The sequence below is a fragment of the Glycine max genome, chromosome 17 (genome assembly GCF_000004515.6).
Source record: "Glycine max cultivar Williams 82 chromosome 17, Glycine_max_v4.0, whole genome shotgun sequence".
Classification (NCBI taxonomy): Eukaryota; Viridiplantae; Streptophyta; class Magnoliopsida; order Fabales; family Fabaceae; genus Glycine; species Glycine max.
Window position 1 is genome coordinate 33,157,690 of NC_038253.2, and position 16,951 is coordinate 33,174,640.

The following is a 16,951-nucleotide window of genomic DNA, read 5'->3' on the forward strand; positions in this document are numbered from 1 at the left end:
TTTGAGATGAACTATTATGATATTTTGTGTGTTTTTCTTGTTGCTTGAACTAACAAAAAATTTTGATTTTGTTTTTAGATCTTATATCTCATTCCGTTTTACAAAGAAAATTGTTTTTTCTCATCGTCGGGTAAAGTTTGAATTAAAACATTTCTAAATGATTTTAGGTTTGCATCACACAGTAAACATGTTTTTAGTCTATAGAAAAGTTTTAAATTTCTAAAAACATAATTCAACCCACCTTTTTGTATTATTTGCTTTTACAATTAAGTTTAGGAATCCAAATGTTAATAAGTGATTAAGCACAAAGATTAAAATGACAACGAATTATGAAGTTTAGAGATCAAATTAAAAAATAAATTTTTAACATGCAACAATCACGTAGATAGAACATGACAAAATAAATATTTATCCAAAAAATTTAAAATAGTCAATAAAAGTAAATATTAAAATTTTGTTGGATAATAAATTTACTTAAGTTATTTTAACTCATTATGTTAACTTTCTATATAGAGAGAGTGTTTTAGATGACTCAAACAATATTATTTTCTTTTCATAAAAAATATTTGTAGTCTATAAAACAATTTTAATAATATATTATTTTGATTTCTAAAAATATATAACAATGTATCACATTATTCCAACTCTTAGATGTAACATACAATTTAACATTATTATAACCCTTAAATCCCTTAAATGTAACATTTGATTTAAATGATAATATTAATATATATTTAACACAAAAATTTCGGTAAGTAATTATATTTAGGACCTACATAAAATAAGTAGATTTTTTTAAGACATTTTTTTAAAAAAAAAATCATTTCAAAGACTAACGTGATAACGCTTAAGACTTATAGACTTTTTTTAACTTTTAGTTTTTTATTATTTTAATTTTTTTTAGTTCTATTCTTACTTTTTCTCAGCTCCCGTAAATAATATTTTAAAATATACATCTAAAGTAGCAGTTTTTCTTAAAAAAAAAATAAAATAAAATTGTTTCAAGTAAAAAGAAAAATAAAAACTCATTGTACCTTTTTTTCTCCCTTTGTTCTCCTTTCAATCTCAAGGAGATAGATGAATAACAAGAAGAAAGAAACAGCTAAGAGGTTTTTCTCTGTTACCCAAAATCTCTTCATAGCTCCATTATCTCTATCACCACATTCATAGTTCCACTTGCCCCAAGTTCCCACCTTTCCCACATTCAACCACAAGTTTCTGTTCTCTTTCTCTTCACATTCCCAGGAAAATTTGTAACAATTTTTCTGAGAATGTGATTTTCTTTGGTTCAAATCCAAAATTTTCATTATTGTTATTTTTTTTATTAATCTTCACTCCTTTTGTGATAAACATTTTTCCCTTTCTCTTTCTCTGCTTCACCATTCCCTTTTTTGGTTCACGTTCATCGTCACCCACAAACCCCAACCTTCAAGATTTGATTTTTCCATCAATGTGTGACGCAAAATCGAAAATTTCCTCAAACCCATTTCAAATGCGGATCTCAATTTCACGGGAGACCCCACAGTGCTCGGATTTTCCGGTGATCGAGATCTAAGGTTTCTGCTTCCCCTTTTCAAAGCTTTTGCAGAAATCAACACTATCGGGTTCGATTGGTTCCAATTCTTCCTTCATGGGTTCAATTTTCTTCTGAAAGGTTCGTAATTCGTTGATTTTTGCTTCTGGATCGCTATGCTCAAGCAAATCCTCAGCAAGCTTCCTCGGAAGTCGTTGAAGCCCGACTCGGACGAGTCACCCCGAGTCGACTCGGCTCGTTCCGCCGATTCGCCACGTGCTGCCGGCAGAAGCAACAAGCCACATGGCGGAAGTTCTTCCGCCGCCAAGCGAGCTTCTTCGTCGGCGGTGTTTCCGGCGAGCATGGTGTCCGGAATTGAACCTTTGGTGCCGTTTAAGGATGTTCCTAATGCTGAGAAGATGAACCTGTTTGTGAGCAAATTGAGCCTTTGTTGTGTCACATTTGATTTCACTGACCCTAGTAAAAGCAGTGCAGATAAAGATGTGAAAAGGAAGACTTTGGTTGAGCTTGTTGATTTTGTGGCTTGTGGGACAATGAGGTTTAGTGAGCCTGCTATTCTTGCTATCTGTAGAATGTGTGCTATTAATTTGTTTAGAGTTTTCCCTCCTAATTATAGGGCAAGTGGTGGTGGTGAGAATGATGATGATGAGCCTCTGTTTGATCCTGCTTGGCCACATTTGCAGCTTGTGTATGAATTGCTGCTTAAGTTTATCTCTTCCTCATGCATCGATGCGAAGGTGGCGAAAAAATATATTGATCACTCCTTTATTGCCAGATTGCTTGAATTGTTTGATTCGGAGGATCCTAGGGAAAGGGATTGCTTAAAGACTATTCTGCATAGGATTTATGGAAAGTTCATGGTGCATAGACCGTATATACGGAAATCTATTAACAATATATTTTATCGGTTCGTGTTTGAGACTGATAAGCCCAATGGGATTGGTGAGCTGTTGGAGATTTTTGGGAGCGTGATTACTGGGTTTGCTTTGCCCTTGAAAGAGGAACACAAAATCTTCTTGTGGAGGGTTTTGGTCCCCTTGCACAAGCCGAAATCTATTGGGGCCTACTTTCAGCAATTGTCCTACTGTGTTATGCAGTTTATAGAGAAGGAGCCAAAGTTAGCGAGCATTGTGATAAGGGGATTGTTGAAATATTGGCCAGCAACAAATAGCCAGAAAGAGGTGATGTTTCTGGGTGAACTGGAAGAAATTTTGGAAGTAATTAACATGGTAGAGTTCCAGAGGATCATGGTCCCTTTGTTTAGGCGGATCGGGTGCTGCATTAACAGTTTACACTTTCAGGTAAAGTTGCTATTACTGAATTCATTTGGTAAATCTTCATCATTTGCATACTTCTACTTTTATGTTATTTTCCACTTAAAAGGTTAGATCTATGTTCTATAGTTTTTGTGGGTCTGTATATTTTCTTTCACTTTCAGGTTCTGGTAGGTTTTATTTCTGTTAATGTTCAGTTCAGTCTTTTTACAGATTTGAAGATCTTTCTTATTTATGCTCTGTTATGTACTTTGAGTATGAAAACATGGGTAAATGGTTGATAAGCTTGACCAAACTAGTCATGCAATGTGGTTGGATTAGTTTTTTGACTTTTCTAGTTTTTTCTTATCTTTTACCATATTTGAGTTAGCTTCTGCCATAGCATTTGTGGCCTAACATGCTCTTTATAAATTTGTATGCTATAATGGCATTTAATTAATAGAGGATAATTCAATGAAGTATTACTATGCCTTGTTATTTCTCAGCTGTGTTTAGTTTCAACAATTGATATCTATCCAATGGCTTTCACGGGCTTCAGATTTTTTTAAAACAGTTTGTTTGATCTGCGATGGAATTGAGTTATAATAATAATAACTTATATGGTCTTATCTGAAGTTTAAACCTAGATTTTTCAGAGACATATAAGGTCATTTCTTTTTTTTAAAAAAAAAATTAAAAGAGGAACTGTACTCGCTGATGGAACAAACACAGTTTTGCAGTTTGCTTCATCTCACAAGATTTATGTTTGTTTGTGGACATTTATTTTATGTTTTAACTAACTTTCAATGTGAGTTGGGAATGCTAAGCTTAAAAGATTGACTGGAAGATACTATAAATGGGTCTTTGGTTTCAAAGATGAAACATGTTGCAACTTCTCTTGTGAAATTTATCTATGCAATGTGCTTGATTAAATTGTGATAATACAGTCCCTGATAGGATGTGAAAGCAGTTTGTCTCGTTTTCCTTGATTCATTTGAAATCTCTAGTTGGATCTCAAACTTTTATGGGAATGAGGATGAACATTCTTTCTTGTTTCTACAGGGCACTATATTTTCCAAAAATTCCCATGTTCCTTGAAAACCAGTGGAAATGAAGCTGTTTTTGTTACCTTAATGCACTTGTAACATTTTTGTTGCTTTCTCCGCAATAATCTTTTGCCCACATCATCACACTTTTGAGAATCAATTGTTTCCCTTGACTACCACCTTGTTAATTGCTGAAAGATACATTTTCTTTTTCTATTCAACATGGATTGTTGCAGGTAGCTGAAAGGGCTCTTTTCTTATGGAACAATGACCACATTGTAAACTTGATTGCGCATAACCGACAAGTGATCCTGCCCATCATATTTTCAGCTTTAGACAGGAATGTTCAAAGCCATTGGAACCCGGCAGTCGTCAACCTAACTAACAATATTAGAAAGATGTTCTTGGAGATGGATGAGAAGTTCTTCATTTCTTGTCATAATCACTTTAAGGAGGAAGAAGCAATCTTGATCTCAACAGGGGAGAAGCGAAAGGAGGCATGGAAACAACTAGAGCATGCAGCCAGTCTAAGGCCAGTAACTGGAAACACTGCAGTTTTAGTGTCCTGACTTGCATTGCATGCTGGATTCTCAATCCTTGTTAACTTACCTACCTCATGTTATGGTGGAAAATCTTAAGAAATGTGGAAAATAGCTGGTTATTGGGAGTGCCATTTTGTTTATGAATCCAATGTTCTTATGATGCTTCTGGTAGCCAGATGAAGTGAGAGTGGGTTTTGATTGCTACTGTGTGGTACATCATGATGAAGGACCATGCAGTGAATGAAACCATTTTCTGTGTAATTTTATTTCTAAAATCTTCTGTGTATGTTCCTACTTGTACTTACATTAGTCATTAGGCGCAAGTCTTTATCCCAAATCAATTTGAAATCGCTATTAAGGCATTGATGTGATAAGGCTAACAAACCCACCTGATTTGAATAATTGGCTATTTTTGGATTTAAATTGAGAAAGTACCTTTGCAAATTTCAATTTATAATTATATTTCGGTGCACTGAATGAAGAAAAAAAAGTATTGTTTAACGAGTAAAGTATTTTTAAGCAATCCCAACTGAAAAATTTCAAATATGTAACACTTTAAGACTGAGTGTGGTAAGGGGAGAAGAAATAGAGGGAAGGAAAAATAGGTAGATGAGAAGAGAAATATGTGAGAAATGATGAGAAATAAAAGTTGTTTGACATAAGAGAAAGAGTGAAAATAGAAGTGAAATATTTGAATTTGAGCGTCTTGAGTTAAAATAAATGTTATTTGAATTATTATTATTATTCGGTTTAATAAAAATTAATTATTAATGAAATAATTTGCAGTATGTGTGCGAGGGAAGCTATTCTTTGCAGCACACAAAACTAGGCCATTTCTTTGCAAATCTTTGCTTATAAGTGAAGAAATGTTTTTACATGATACCCACGATAAAAATTTCTTCGCTACTTCGATGACAAACCGACTAAATTATATCTTTCCATGCATTTTTTTCTTCTTTTCTCCGCATTTCAACCTTCTCTCATCGCTGCCAAACACACGCTAAGAAAATAGTTGCTTCACAATTTATTTTTTGTTTCAATCTTTATATTAAACAAACATGAACGTTGCAATTCAAAAACAAGATTTAGTCAATCTGAAGATTGCAAGATGCCCTTTTAGCTACGATCTTCAGATCCTGATAAAGAAGTAAAACTACACCAATTTCACGGCAATTTTTTATTACACACAGATGGTTGATACGATATAAAAGTAATCATGAAGCACTTGCATAGCAGCCTAACGGCTACCTGAAAATGGAGTCCAAAACAGATGCCAAAGTACTATAATTCTCAGCTTTAATTGTATCAATCATCATGATGTAACAATTTCATGTTACAAGATCTAGAAGTACCAGAGCTTGGTACCATCCTACAAGTTACAACTACTGATCAGGCGGTGATTGGGAATTAACAATAATTAGAATGGCCAAATAATTACAACCAAAGATAATACACCTTTCCAGTATCAGAAATTCTGAAAGTCAATATTTAGTCTTCATAGATGCATCATTTACAGTTTTATACTTGAGCCTTGAAAAGTGACTGCACCGGTTTCGGAGACAAATTTGCCACACTCCTGAACTGTCATAGAAAGCAAAATTCACTGTCATTAGCATCTTAATTAAGCTAAAACAAACTTAGGTTTGGAGATAAACGTAATAAGCCTGTGATATTAAGATATTTAGCAATTGGAGCATGTGACTACTTCATCTTTTGGAATGTGTATTTCTACCTTCTGCTGTTTATATTTTTCGCGTATAGAATTCAGAGAACAGCCTTTCATATCATGTTGCAAATCTGCCAGTGCAAGGACGGTAGTTTTAAGCTCTGACACTTTGTAATTCGTATAGTGTTCCATGGTTGAATTCTGCAAATAAATGCACAGGTGAATCTTAGGATTTATTTACATCCAAACAATAAGGCGAATTGTCAACACTTGCAAATAATCATAATAAAGTTCTGACCCATGGATGCTCTGATTGGTTGAGGGTCCATCTGGCGAGTAATACAGCAGATGCAGCTATCAAGGAAGGTAGAAACTGCAAGAAGCTGTATTCAACAAGAGTAAGCTCTGCTAAATAATTTGCCAGAAATTCCAGTTCAACATATGAAACCTGTATAACATGGAAAATTTACAACCAAATTGGTTTTGTTTGTTTCCCTTTTGGGCACAATAAAAAGTTGAATTGTGGATGTTTAATAGCAGCTGCAATCTACAGTATACCTTGTAAGAAGATTGTGATGCTAGGATGAACCTCCTGAAAGTTAGACAAGATGGACATAGTTCAGTTATGCTTTAACTAAATGACATAAAAGACGCAAGTACACAATAATAACTAAGCCTTTTCCCCTGAGGCGGAGTCTGCTATGTGAAACAAAGGATGTCATGTTCTACTGTAAATCATGTTTATAGACAAACTATTTAACTCTTAAGTCTCTTAATGATTTTTCATATTATTTTTCTCAATCTCCCTTTGCCAATGGTGATTGAGTCACCCTCCATCAGATCTAGTGATCTACTCTCTCTAGTGTGGCTTTTACAGCTCTTCTTCAATCAAGCATAAACCACCTAAGGTGAGCTTCTACCATCTTTTCTACCATAAATGCTACCCCAACTTTCATTCCTAATCATATCATGTTTAGTATGATGTCTGCTCATCCAATAAAACATTCTCATTTCTACTACATTGAGTTTATTCTCTTAGCTTTTACTACCCAATATTTAGTTCCATACATCATAGGTCTTATGCAGCAAAATTTTCCAAAAAGCTTGAGTACCTTTTGCTTACAAATAACTTGAATAACTCCATTTAATCCAACATACTTGAATCCTATGGTTTACTTCTCCCTCTATTTCTCCGCCATTTAGTATAATGAAACCCATATAGTCTGAGTGACTTTTGGTATGGTGTATAATTTTCACCTCTAAGCTAAGATTAATGGCTTTCTACTTAACTTACATTTGAAGTATTCTGTCTTATTTATACTTCACAAAATCATGTACTTCCAAAGCTTATCTTAACATTTCTAACTTCCCATTTATTTTCTCTCTAAGCTCTCCAAGCAGAGCCATTAGTGAGTTTGAGTATCCATTCAATCACTGACCAGTGAGATTGGAATTGGCATTGAACATGCGTAGGAAAGTGAGAAACATGAAAAACAAACAAAGAAAACCATTTGCAAAAAGCATGGATCGTGACATCGACTCTTGAATATGCTTAGTGAGCACATCATTTGAATAATAATAATAATAATAATAATAATAATAATATGCACCTGAGAAATGTTTTTGTGGTGGGAACAGATAACTGAAAATGCAACAGATTTAGAACCTCACTCTCCATTTTCAATACCTATCACATGCCAATGATTAGGTGTTTTATATATCACCAGCAGCTGTAATAAATAAAATTTGAAAAGATGAAGGTTGCAACAGAACTACCAAATGTTATACCTCTGCTTTTGTGTACGTATTATCTGTGATGAAGCAAAATTCTTCCACCCGAGGAGCACAAATCTCTTCATACTTTCTTAAAGCCATGAAAAATAAATGACAAGCGATTTAGAATTTCCTCACGTCTTTGAAAAAATTGAAATCATATCATACATTATAGATTGTCCCTATCAGATTAACCAAGATCAACATTGGCAAGAAATTATAATACAGCAATTTGACCGTATTCTAATTCTTCACGACTGTAAAATTAGCAAAGCAAAACAATAAAACACTTTCCAAAGTGATAAAAAACTTGGAGGAGCCACACCATGAAAGCTAGTCATTACAGTTAAAGAGTCCAAGACCTTGTAAACCCCACACTAGAATCCTATACTTCCAATGCCGGACTCAAGTCCCATACCTTGCATTTTGATCCCAACATAAACACATATTTGCTGGGAGTTGAAAAGATTATTAATGGAAATCAAAATAAAATTCCCTTAAAACTTTGTTAACTTTATTATACAGAGAGTCATGAGAACAAAATTTATACCATGTGGAATCTGTTAATGAACAAACACATACAAGTCAAAGACCTACAAATAAAGAAATAATATAAGAAACTGTAATAATCAATTCATCATCATAGTAGATTGAGGATGTAAAATATATTGTGATATCAACCTCATTATAAAGTTCCTCAGTATTCATAGTTTAGAGTTCAGAGAGAAACATCAAAAAGCTTAAAGCAGAGCAGGTGGAACTTGCATATTACTTAATCAGGACCAACTGGACATTTATAAAGTATTGTACTTACGATGCAATCAGCATGCAAGTAACACCCAGCAACTGGAGCCTTTGTTTCTGAACCAAACTTTGAGAAAGAGACCGATCAATCAGATTCACTGTAAGGTAAAGAGTATCTGGAAGTAGCTTATATTCCTCAGAAACCTGAAAAGAGAATATAACAAAGCTTCAGCTATAACCCATTTAGAAGCCAAAGATTGAAGCAACTGATGCTACTCAGCTAAAAGTAATTAAAGAATTGTTTTTTATTTCTAATAATGTGCCTTTATCACGGATAAGTTCTGAAAATCCAGCTCTTCTCAGTATCAATTATTCAATTGTTCCTATTGAAATCTGTCCACAAGAAAGCAGTAACAAGATATTTTGTGCATAATAGGAGAGGCATGGTGACAGTGGTTGAGATGATGACATGGAAGTCAAGTACCGAAATGTAACACCAGATTCAAAAGAGAAGAAAAGGAAACTTGGTTTAGAAATTAAAATTAAGTTTTGTAATCCCCACATGGCAAACACAAGAGAATATTAAATAATCCTTTTTTCTGAGATGAACTCATAAAAATTTAATTAAAGGGTCGTCATCCAATGACTGAGTTTTCCACCTAGTGGGATCTATGAAGGGTACATATACACAACCTTACGCCCATACATTGAGAGCTTGCTTCTAGGAGTTGAATTCTTGATCTCTAGGTAATGACTCATGAGGCAACAACAATCTTATCATTGTACCAAGGCTCACCCTCAACTCATCAAAATTTGACATTAACTGAATAAAATAACATGGTTGGAGAGTAATGAAAAATTTAACTCTGAAGAAAAATACATAGCATTGTATTGTCAGGTTGATTATTTCAAAAGTTTCTCAGCAATAAACTAGAGGAAGAATCAAAGAAGTGCAACTTTCAAAATTATACAATGACCAAACATTACATACATTGAGGAAGTTGAACTGCATTAAACAGATAGATTTGCAACAAGTGACAATAGGAAAAGCTTAAGATGTCAAGTAGTATAGATGTAAAAAACTGCCATGAGACTAACCTCCACAAGCCAATCAATCAGAATCCCTCGCATGCTTGGAGTGATATCTTGCTGCAACATATCCATGTAATCACTTGACGGTCTCCTTTCAAACTGGAAAGATTTAACCAAAATTTATTATCAAACTTTTGTAGTGAAACTTATCCATTTTATCCTAAGTTCTATATAGTTCTATTTTTAAATTTAATTTATTCAACAATATTACATTGTTACTGAATAAATATGCTCTCTGCTTTTAATACTTTGAAAGAATGTTATAAAGCAGTGAGTCACTGAGAAAATAGAAGAAAAACAAAAATCATAACAATGTTAAAGAGAAGCTACTACAATGTCGCCAGTCAAGTAATCAATAATAGTATAGGAGCAATAATCCATATATTAGATGACATTTCTACAACACTAACCTCCCTGACAAATATACTATTGTATATATCAGGGGCATATGAACTCCAAACTTGAGGATCCTTTAACTCCACTGAATCAATGTCCACAATGTCCAAACCATCTGAAAGTTTTAGTTTCTCAGTAATCATCATATCAACGTCTGCATAATCCATAAAACAAATCAGTAAATTATGAAATGCCAACTTGCATGTTATCTTTCTTGTTGCAACTATTTTAATGCTTTAGCAAAAAGGCAATCATATAAATTGTAACTCTAAGAACTTGAAAGTTCCTTGTATAGAGTTTAATTTTCATGTTGTATCAATGTAAAGATTTTTACAATGTCAACCAATTAAAAACATCCTAGGCATGACTTTTAAAGTAGTTATTATAAAGGTTAACAATTTTGTCATAAATGACCGTCTATGATTCGATGACAGCTGTACTAAATTAAATTCATATTATAAGAAGCAAACACATAAATAGACATCAGGTAAAGTGATCAATAGCTTCTATCTTAAAGCCTGTAATCAGGTAAATTATTCAGTGCTTCTTGGAAATATATATTGTGGAAAACTTAACATGATATTTTGATACAATGCAAAAAAATTATACATGTGAGTAAAGTAAACAAGTAAAAAGGAACACATACAGAAGAAAAAAGGCACAAACTTATGTTACAAAGAAACAGTTACCTCATTTTCAACCAGAGAAGTGCAATTATAAATCTCAATTTTACAATCATTATCTCATAAATCGCATACCTATATAGTCTAGTTAACTAGAAATGCATACTAGCAATGACACATAAGATTATTGAAAAACCTTTGTTTGGAGAGCGAAGGATTTCATCAGACTTCATAGAGTCCTGCATTGAAAGCAGAGGACCTGCCATAACAGACATAGAAGGTTGCACTACCTCTGTGCCTTCCTGCCTTTCAGCTACATTAGCGTCATGTGACTGTACCATTGATATTGAGGGTAAATCTTTTGCTAATTTTGCTCTAACATCTTCTTGAGTTGACAAAACTTGAATGGAGACATTGGAAGCTCCCTTTGTGTTAGTCTTCTTGTAACCTCCTCTTGCCTATATAATGCACAGATATCACCAACTTGCTTCAGGCAACTTAAAAATATACTTCAATTGCATTCTAGTCACTGAATATATTTGAGTTACTATTTAAATTTACAAAATCTTTATTCAGCTAGTCCTTTATAAGAATCCAGTGTTATCAAGTGTGGATGGCGGAATACAGTAGAAGGTCAAAATTCCACCCATCTATACACGCCATTGCAGCCTATGGCGCTGCCATAACAGGCCTCCCTTCATAAATTGCCTATGACAATTGGCAAAAAAACCATCATGCCATTCCACCATTTAACATAAGAAATCAAAGTGAAATACAAGAAGAATTAAGGTATTGGAGCTTTACAAATTCAAAAGGCTAACTTGCGCACAAATACTTAATTTCTTCAAAATAAGCCAATAAGGTACTCAAAACACCCACCAAAATCAAGTTGTTTATAGAAGAAGTCTATCTGAGTTAGAGGGGAAAAAAAAAGTGGGTCATAGGTTTTAAAAAAGGGGTCTAGGACCGCAATTTCGGCTGCAATCTCAAGGTTTCGGGGGTACACCACCACTACGCAACCACAGTTGTGGCTGCATAAGCTACATTTGTCCACATTTCTTACAATACCAATAAACAGAATGAAATTGCAATTGCACTGCAATTTAACTTGCACTGCCTACCTGAGATTTTGATGTAGCACACCCTTTCTTGCTTATGTTAGTGACATCTGCTAGTGCTACCCTACCGAAACCCTTGTTGTTCTTGTGTTGCTTCTTGAAGGACGGTCTAGAAGAGGCAGAGACCCCACCCAAAACAGCTCTAGCCATTGCTCGAGTGACCCGAACACCACGCTCTTCACTGGCACCACCCATTACAGCATTTTCTCTAACCATCTCTCATGCCTTGATATCGACACCAACCTGAAAAATGACAACACTACTTCATGTGAAAAAGTGAAAACCTCAGTTTCTAAAGACTAAATAAATCACCACAACACAAATATCAACAATAATTTTATTTTTCTTGAAAAGAAAAAAAAAACATCAGCGTCCTGACTCCTGAGTCCAAAAATGCAACTACCATAAGCTCTCTTCAAGAACCTCTCACTCTATTATTAAAAATTCAGTGAGTGAGTGAGTGATATCTTTAAAATACAGAGTGAGAAATTCAGGAACAAGTTTTTGTTTTCTTTTGTGTGTGAGAGAGAAAATAATTCTGTTGAATTCAAAATTCAAATTGCGGCAACGACAACAACGGTGGTTAATCGTACACAGATCTGTGCATGAGAATCGTAACTACAATTTTCAAAGAGTTGAAGGCTATGGAAAAAGGACGGAAGTGTGCTTACTCTGTTTGTTTGTTATTCAGAGCTCATATTTCGCGTCGCGACCTTGAAATTCAATGTGTGTGAGAGAGAGCTCGAAACGGAAGAGTGTGAAAAAGAGAGCACAGTGGTAATAAAAGCTTAGGAGCGTGCGTGAGCGCAGTGAGAGCGGGAGGGAGAGAGAGAGAGAGAGAGAGAGAAACCACAGTTTTAAAGAGTTAAAACTGCGTCAAAAAGCAAAACGCCAACCATTAAAATATTGCTTAGATTTTCTAGCGTTATTTTTATTCAACCATCAAGATTAAAATTTTTATTTTGATGTCTATAATAAAGGTTTAGATTTATTAAGTTAATTATTGACGTACAATTTTAGTTTTCAGTAAGAAAAAATTGTGTTTCTTAAGTTCATAAATGAATTTATAAACAGAAGACAAATCTTAAGTACAATTTTTATTATTTTACATTATTTATTAGTATTTTTAGATTATTTTTCACCTTTTACACTCTGAAAATAAGTCAACAATAATAATACTCCTATTATTATCAAAACATAAAAGAAAAAATTATAAATTATATTATATACATCCCTCTAAGTTGACAAAATATTCAACCGTGATTGGTTGGAAAAGAAAAAAGCAAACTATTACTTAAAAAGTCAAGCGTTCCATCATAAGAATTTTAATTTAACTACACGTACGTTTAGTATATAAATTGTGAAATTCAAGTGAATTAAATTGTTAAGATTCTTTTTAAATAAGAATTTATTTCACTTTTTATGTACTCTAAAAAAGGTTTTTTTAGTACAAAATTGTATTAGTTTTTCTCATTTTATTCAAGTGAAATTCATCTATTTTTTCTTTACAATGCTTCATCAAATTTCATATAGATATAGATATAGACAGATTCACCATGTCATTCGTCATGTCCTTGACGCTCGTGACTCCTTCTCATTGGAAGATGGCATCAGTTTTCTTTTCTCAAAACGCACAGATCTAAGATCTTATGGGAGAAACTCAATTTGTTTTGCCCCTTCGTTTTTTTTACCTCTAAAACCATATTTCAGTACTCTACTTTAGTTGTTTTTTTTTAGAAATTGGTGTTCCTTTTCATCTGATGATTAACTTTTTTTTAATGAATTCTAGCTTTATTGACGGTGGTGAGTTGTGACGGACTATCAGAGGGTAAAGAAGGCAGAGGTAGGGGAGGAAAGAAGGCCACTGATGGTTGGGAGAACAGACTTGGAGAGGGAGAGAGGGAAAGAAGAGAAAGAACAAAATATATATATATAATTACAAAAATAATTCTCTTATTTACTCCAATTAAGTAATAATTTATTTCATCAATTGATTTTTTGAATTGATTATTTGAGTTTTCAATTTGGAAATCGAATTTTGATTATTAATAGGTAACGTTGATCAGTCATATTATGACACTATGTATCATATTTGGACACCTCTAATTTTGAGGTTAGTGAACCAAATAGCCAAATTGAAAAGAAAAAGAAGACTTAATTATTAATTAATCTGTATATACACGTGAGGGGCATGATTATGGCTTGCGGCAACTGACGGAGAAGATCTGGGAAAGGAGCATGAATATGGTACAGAAGATGTATGATAAGAGATGTGAGACTAGATTAATCTGATGATAAATAATAGTGTTCCATTTTGCATCACGTGAGCTAGTTTATGGAAGAAATGTCCTATAAGTAATACAATATGCTGCTTTACAAAAATTTTCAATTTATGAATTTTTCTTCTTCTTTTTTCAACCAAAATTTTATGATTGTAGTACTACTCCCGTTAGGCAATATGATATCTTTTGTTTATTTTACAGATTTAGTCAAATAAATTTGTGAAATACGAAGTAACGCATAACAATGAAACCCGTTATAACAGTACTATTTTATTATTGCAATTAATTAATTTACTTGAATATGCAATTTACTTTATATGATTATATCAGTGTTATTAAAATTATGATATGTGGAAAAAAAATGATAGAATACGTACGGTAACTGAACAAAACTGCAGAAACCAAAAATTAATGAGAGTAAATTAAATATCTTTGTAATTATTTAAAAATTTAATGGATGAATTATATTAACTAAAACTGATATGATAAATAATTACATGTAATTAAACCTTTAGAAGGTAAATTGCATAAAAAAAAGTTGATTTATTTTATTTCAAACTTACCGTGATGTATTTGATTAAAATATAAATAGCCACGTAAGCCATAGAGCATTCATTACAATCATCAAGGAATGGACTTCGTGAGTTTAATTTGAAGTAACAAAATCACGCGTTGTAATCTACGTATTTTGTTCATAATTTAAAAAATACAACGATAATACTAGTAGCTAATTTTATAATCATGACCTCTTAGTTTTTTTCTTTTGAAGGATCATGACCTCTTTGTAAACCCCAACAAGTACCAATTTTGCAAAAAGAATAAGCTCGAATTTTCAAGCCCTATAGAAAATGGTCAAATTAACTCATCAAAGGGGGATGTGATGCTGACTATAGATTTTGTAATGAAAGGTCAATTGCTTGCATAGAGAGCTTAAACTACCATATTATAGTGACCATTTAATGAAATATTATGGTTCCGTGTATGCAAAACTATCTCATGATAAATAAAGAAATCATTTTTTTAACAAATCTCAAAATCATTGACTAATGAGAAGAGGGTTTTGCACAGTACCCTGTGAATTTAAATTTCACGTACAACCAGCCAGTATCCTAAGCTTAAAATCCAATGTTCCAAAGCTCACTTCAGAGTCATTGATCGAATAAATTAATCCTAGTTGTAGCTATAACTTATAGTAGTATAATGATTTAGTATCGACGACAGTTTAATTTTTATACATTGTAAAATAATGTTTTATATTATCAACTACTTAACAAAATGTGATAGTAATATATTATTTTTAAGATAATTATTATAAAAGTCAATAAATTTATTTAACTAAATAATACTAATAAGACACTCGTTCATAAAGTAAAAAGAAAAAAATATTGGAATAGATAAAAATATGCATACTCTCATATAATCATATGATTTCTATTCAATTTTTTTTATAAAAAATTTAACCAATAACCTAAGTAAAACCTAATTTATTATACAAGTCGATTTGTGATTAAATAAAAATATAAAAAGTTTTTACATTATTGCATGAGCTATTTACTCATCAACAAATCCACTAACAAGTAACAATAGTCAGAGGTTTCACATAGCATACATGACTATCCTTAAGATGGACTTTCATCCTTTGCATATTTTAGGGCAAAGTCTGTCACATTCTAGGTTTCACAACATTAAACATCTTTTATGTTTGTGTGGGCTTCACTACATTTGTAGTCATTAATAGTTGTACAATTATTGAGTACCAAAGTTCCCTGGCCCGCAAATGTGATTGAATTGAAGGTTTTGAAAAACAAGGACATTGGGAAATGGGTGGATTCAACTACCCCAACTGCAGCAATAGATTAATTTTAAGTTGTTGGAATAACGCTAGTAGTATAGACACATTGACCATAAAATGATAATAATACTTATGGATTGACCCACCAGAGTAGTCTCCTTCATTCCCCGCTCCTCACATGTCCTATATGCATATTTCTTAAGGCACTAAGGATAAAAAGAATGAGATGCTTATTGTATACCCCAAAAAAAGCTTAGGGCCATGTGGGGACAATGATGAACGTGCCTTAATTCACATCTTTTTATAGGTTTTAATTTAATTATATCATACTTGAACCTAATTACATATGGGAACCATTATAAACGAAAGCGAGCTGACGCTAGTTAAAAATTTGATACGAATTTTCATTTTATAAATTTGTGAGTTTCAATCTCTTTCATATTACTTTTCTTGCTTAATGAACAATCTTCTTTAGAGAAATTTCTTAACGTTTTAGAGCTAAATAAATATCTCCAACCGGGTGAAACTACTTATAGTTCAAACTTATATTTGTTAATAGTTTTAAGGCTTAAATATAACTCATAAATGATTGAATTTTGTTTTAAATTATTAATAAATATTTTTATTCTTTTGAATCCTTAATATATTAAAACTTTTGCTTTAAGTTATGACCAGTTAAGGAATGACATGATATTATCGTAGCGGTCAATAATGTTAAAAATATTAATTTTTAAGATGATACATGATTACTTAATTAGTGAACTCATGACAAAAATTCAAAATGACAATAAATTTTTTATTAGGGATTCATAACAAAATTTAAACATTTATAAAATAGTTTTAAACATATTTAAGTTTAATTTTAACGTACCAATAACACCCTCCCCCGATAAAGTTGGGATACCTTCTCATTCTACCACTTTTACTAAAAATAAAAAAAAATAAAAAAATCATGGCAATGTTAGGCACCTGTGGGTAAAGGACTTCATGTATGCAAAGCCACAAATTGGCGGCTTCTGTGTTTTTTTGAGAAAGGCCAGAGAAAAGGGTACAAAATTATATCCCCACATAATAAAAGGCCAAGAATTTT

At 32.7% G+C, this 16,951-nt stretch overlaps 2 protein-coding genes across 4 annotated transcripts; one reads left to right on the forward strand and one right to left on the reverse strand.

The window, feature by feature from the left end:
• The first annotated feature begins 1,035 nt into the window (after nt 1-1,035).
• LOC100806230 (serine/threonine protein phosphatase 2A 57 kDa regulatory subunit B' kappa isoform) lies at nt 1,036-4,741 on the forward strand. The gene is made up of 2 exons (XM_003550109.5): nt 1,036-2,835; nt 4,070-4,741. Exons 1-2 carry the CDS (start codon nt 1,690-1,692, stop codon nt 4,400-4,402), a joined length of 1,479 nt encoding a protein of 492 aa, XP_003550157.1. The 5' UTR covers nt 1,036-1,689; the 3' UTR covers nt 4,403-4,741.
• Nucleotides 4,742-5,654: 913 nt separating this feature from the next.
• LOC100805701 (cyclin-A2-2) lies at nt 5,655-12,662 on the reverse strand. Of its 3 annotated transcripts, none has more exons than XR_003265234.2 (12): nt 12,459-12,646; nt 11,791-12,030; nt 10,866-11,127; nt 10,061-10,200; nt 9,657-9,749; nt 8,629-8,762; nt 7,830-7,905; nt 7,652-7,728; nt 6,600-6,633; nt 6,340-6,424; nt 6,108-6,242; nt 5,655-5,951 (listed from the first exon to the last, which is right to left on the reverse strand). XR_003265234.2 is itself a non-coding variant. In XM_026126515.2 (12 exons), exons 2-12 carry the CDS (start codon nt 12,001-12,003, stop codon nt 5,886-5,888), a joined length of 1,380 nt encoding a protein of 459 aa, XP_025982300.1. In that variant the 5' UTR covers nt 12,004-12,030; nt 12,459-12,662; the 3' UTR covers nt 5,655-5,885. The 3 variants fall into 3 exon arrangements, 2 of the variants coding, with proteins under 2 accessions (XP_025982300.1, XP_003550156.1); XM_026126515.2 differs by having other exon boundaries at nt 6,340-6,489; nt 12,459-12,662; XM_003550108.4 differs by having other exon boundaries at nt 5,655-5,956; nt 6,340-6,489; nt 12,459-12,662.
• Nucleotides 12,663-16,951: the final 4,289 nt, after the last annotated feature.

Coding starts and splice junctions, on each gene's coding strand:
- LOC100805701 (XM_026126515.2), bottom strand. CDS start 12,003: ATGGTTAGAGAAAATGCTGTAATGGGTGGTGCCAGTGAAGAGCGTGGT. Junction 10,201..10,865: donor CCTTCGCTCTCCAAACAAAG/GTTTTTCAATAA, acceptor TGGATTATGCAG/ACGTTGATATGATGATTACT. Junction 7,729..7,829: donor ATACGTACACAAAAGCAGAG/GTATAACATTTG, acceptor GGCATGTGATAG/GTATTGAAAATGGAGAGTGA.
- LOC100806230 (XM_003550109.5), top strand. CDS start 1,690: ATGCTCAAGCAAATCCTCAGCAAGCTTCCTCGGAAGTCGTTGAAGCCC. Junction 2,836..4,069: donor TTAACAGTTTACACTTTCAG/GTAAAGTTGCTA, acceptor GGATTGTTGCAG/GTAGCTGAAAGGGCTCTTTT.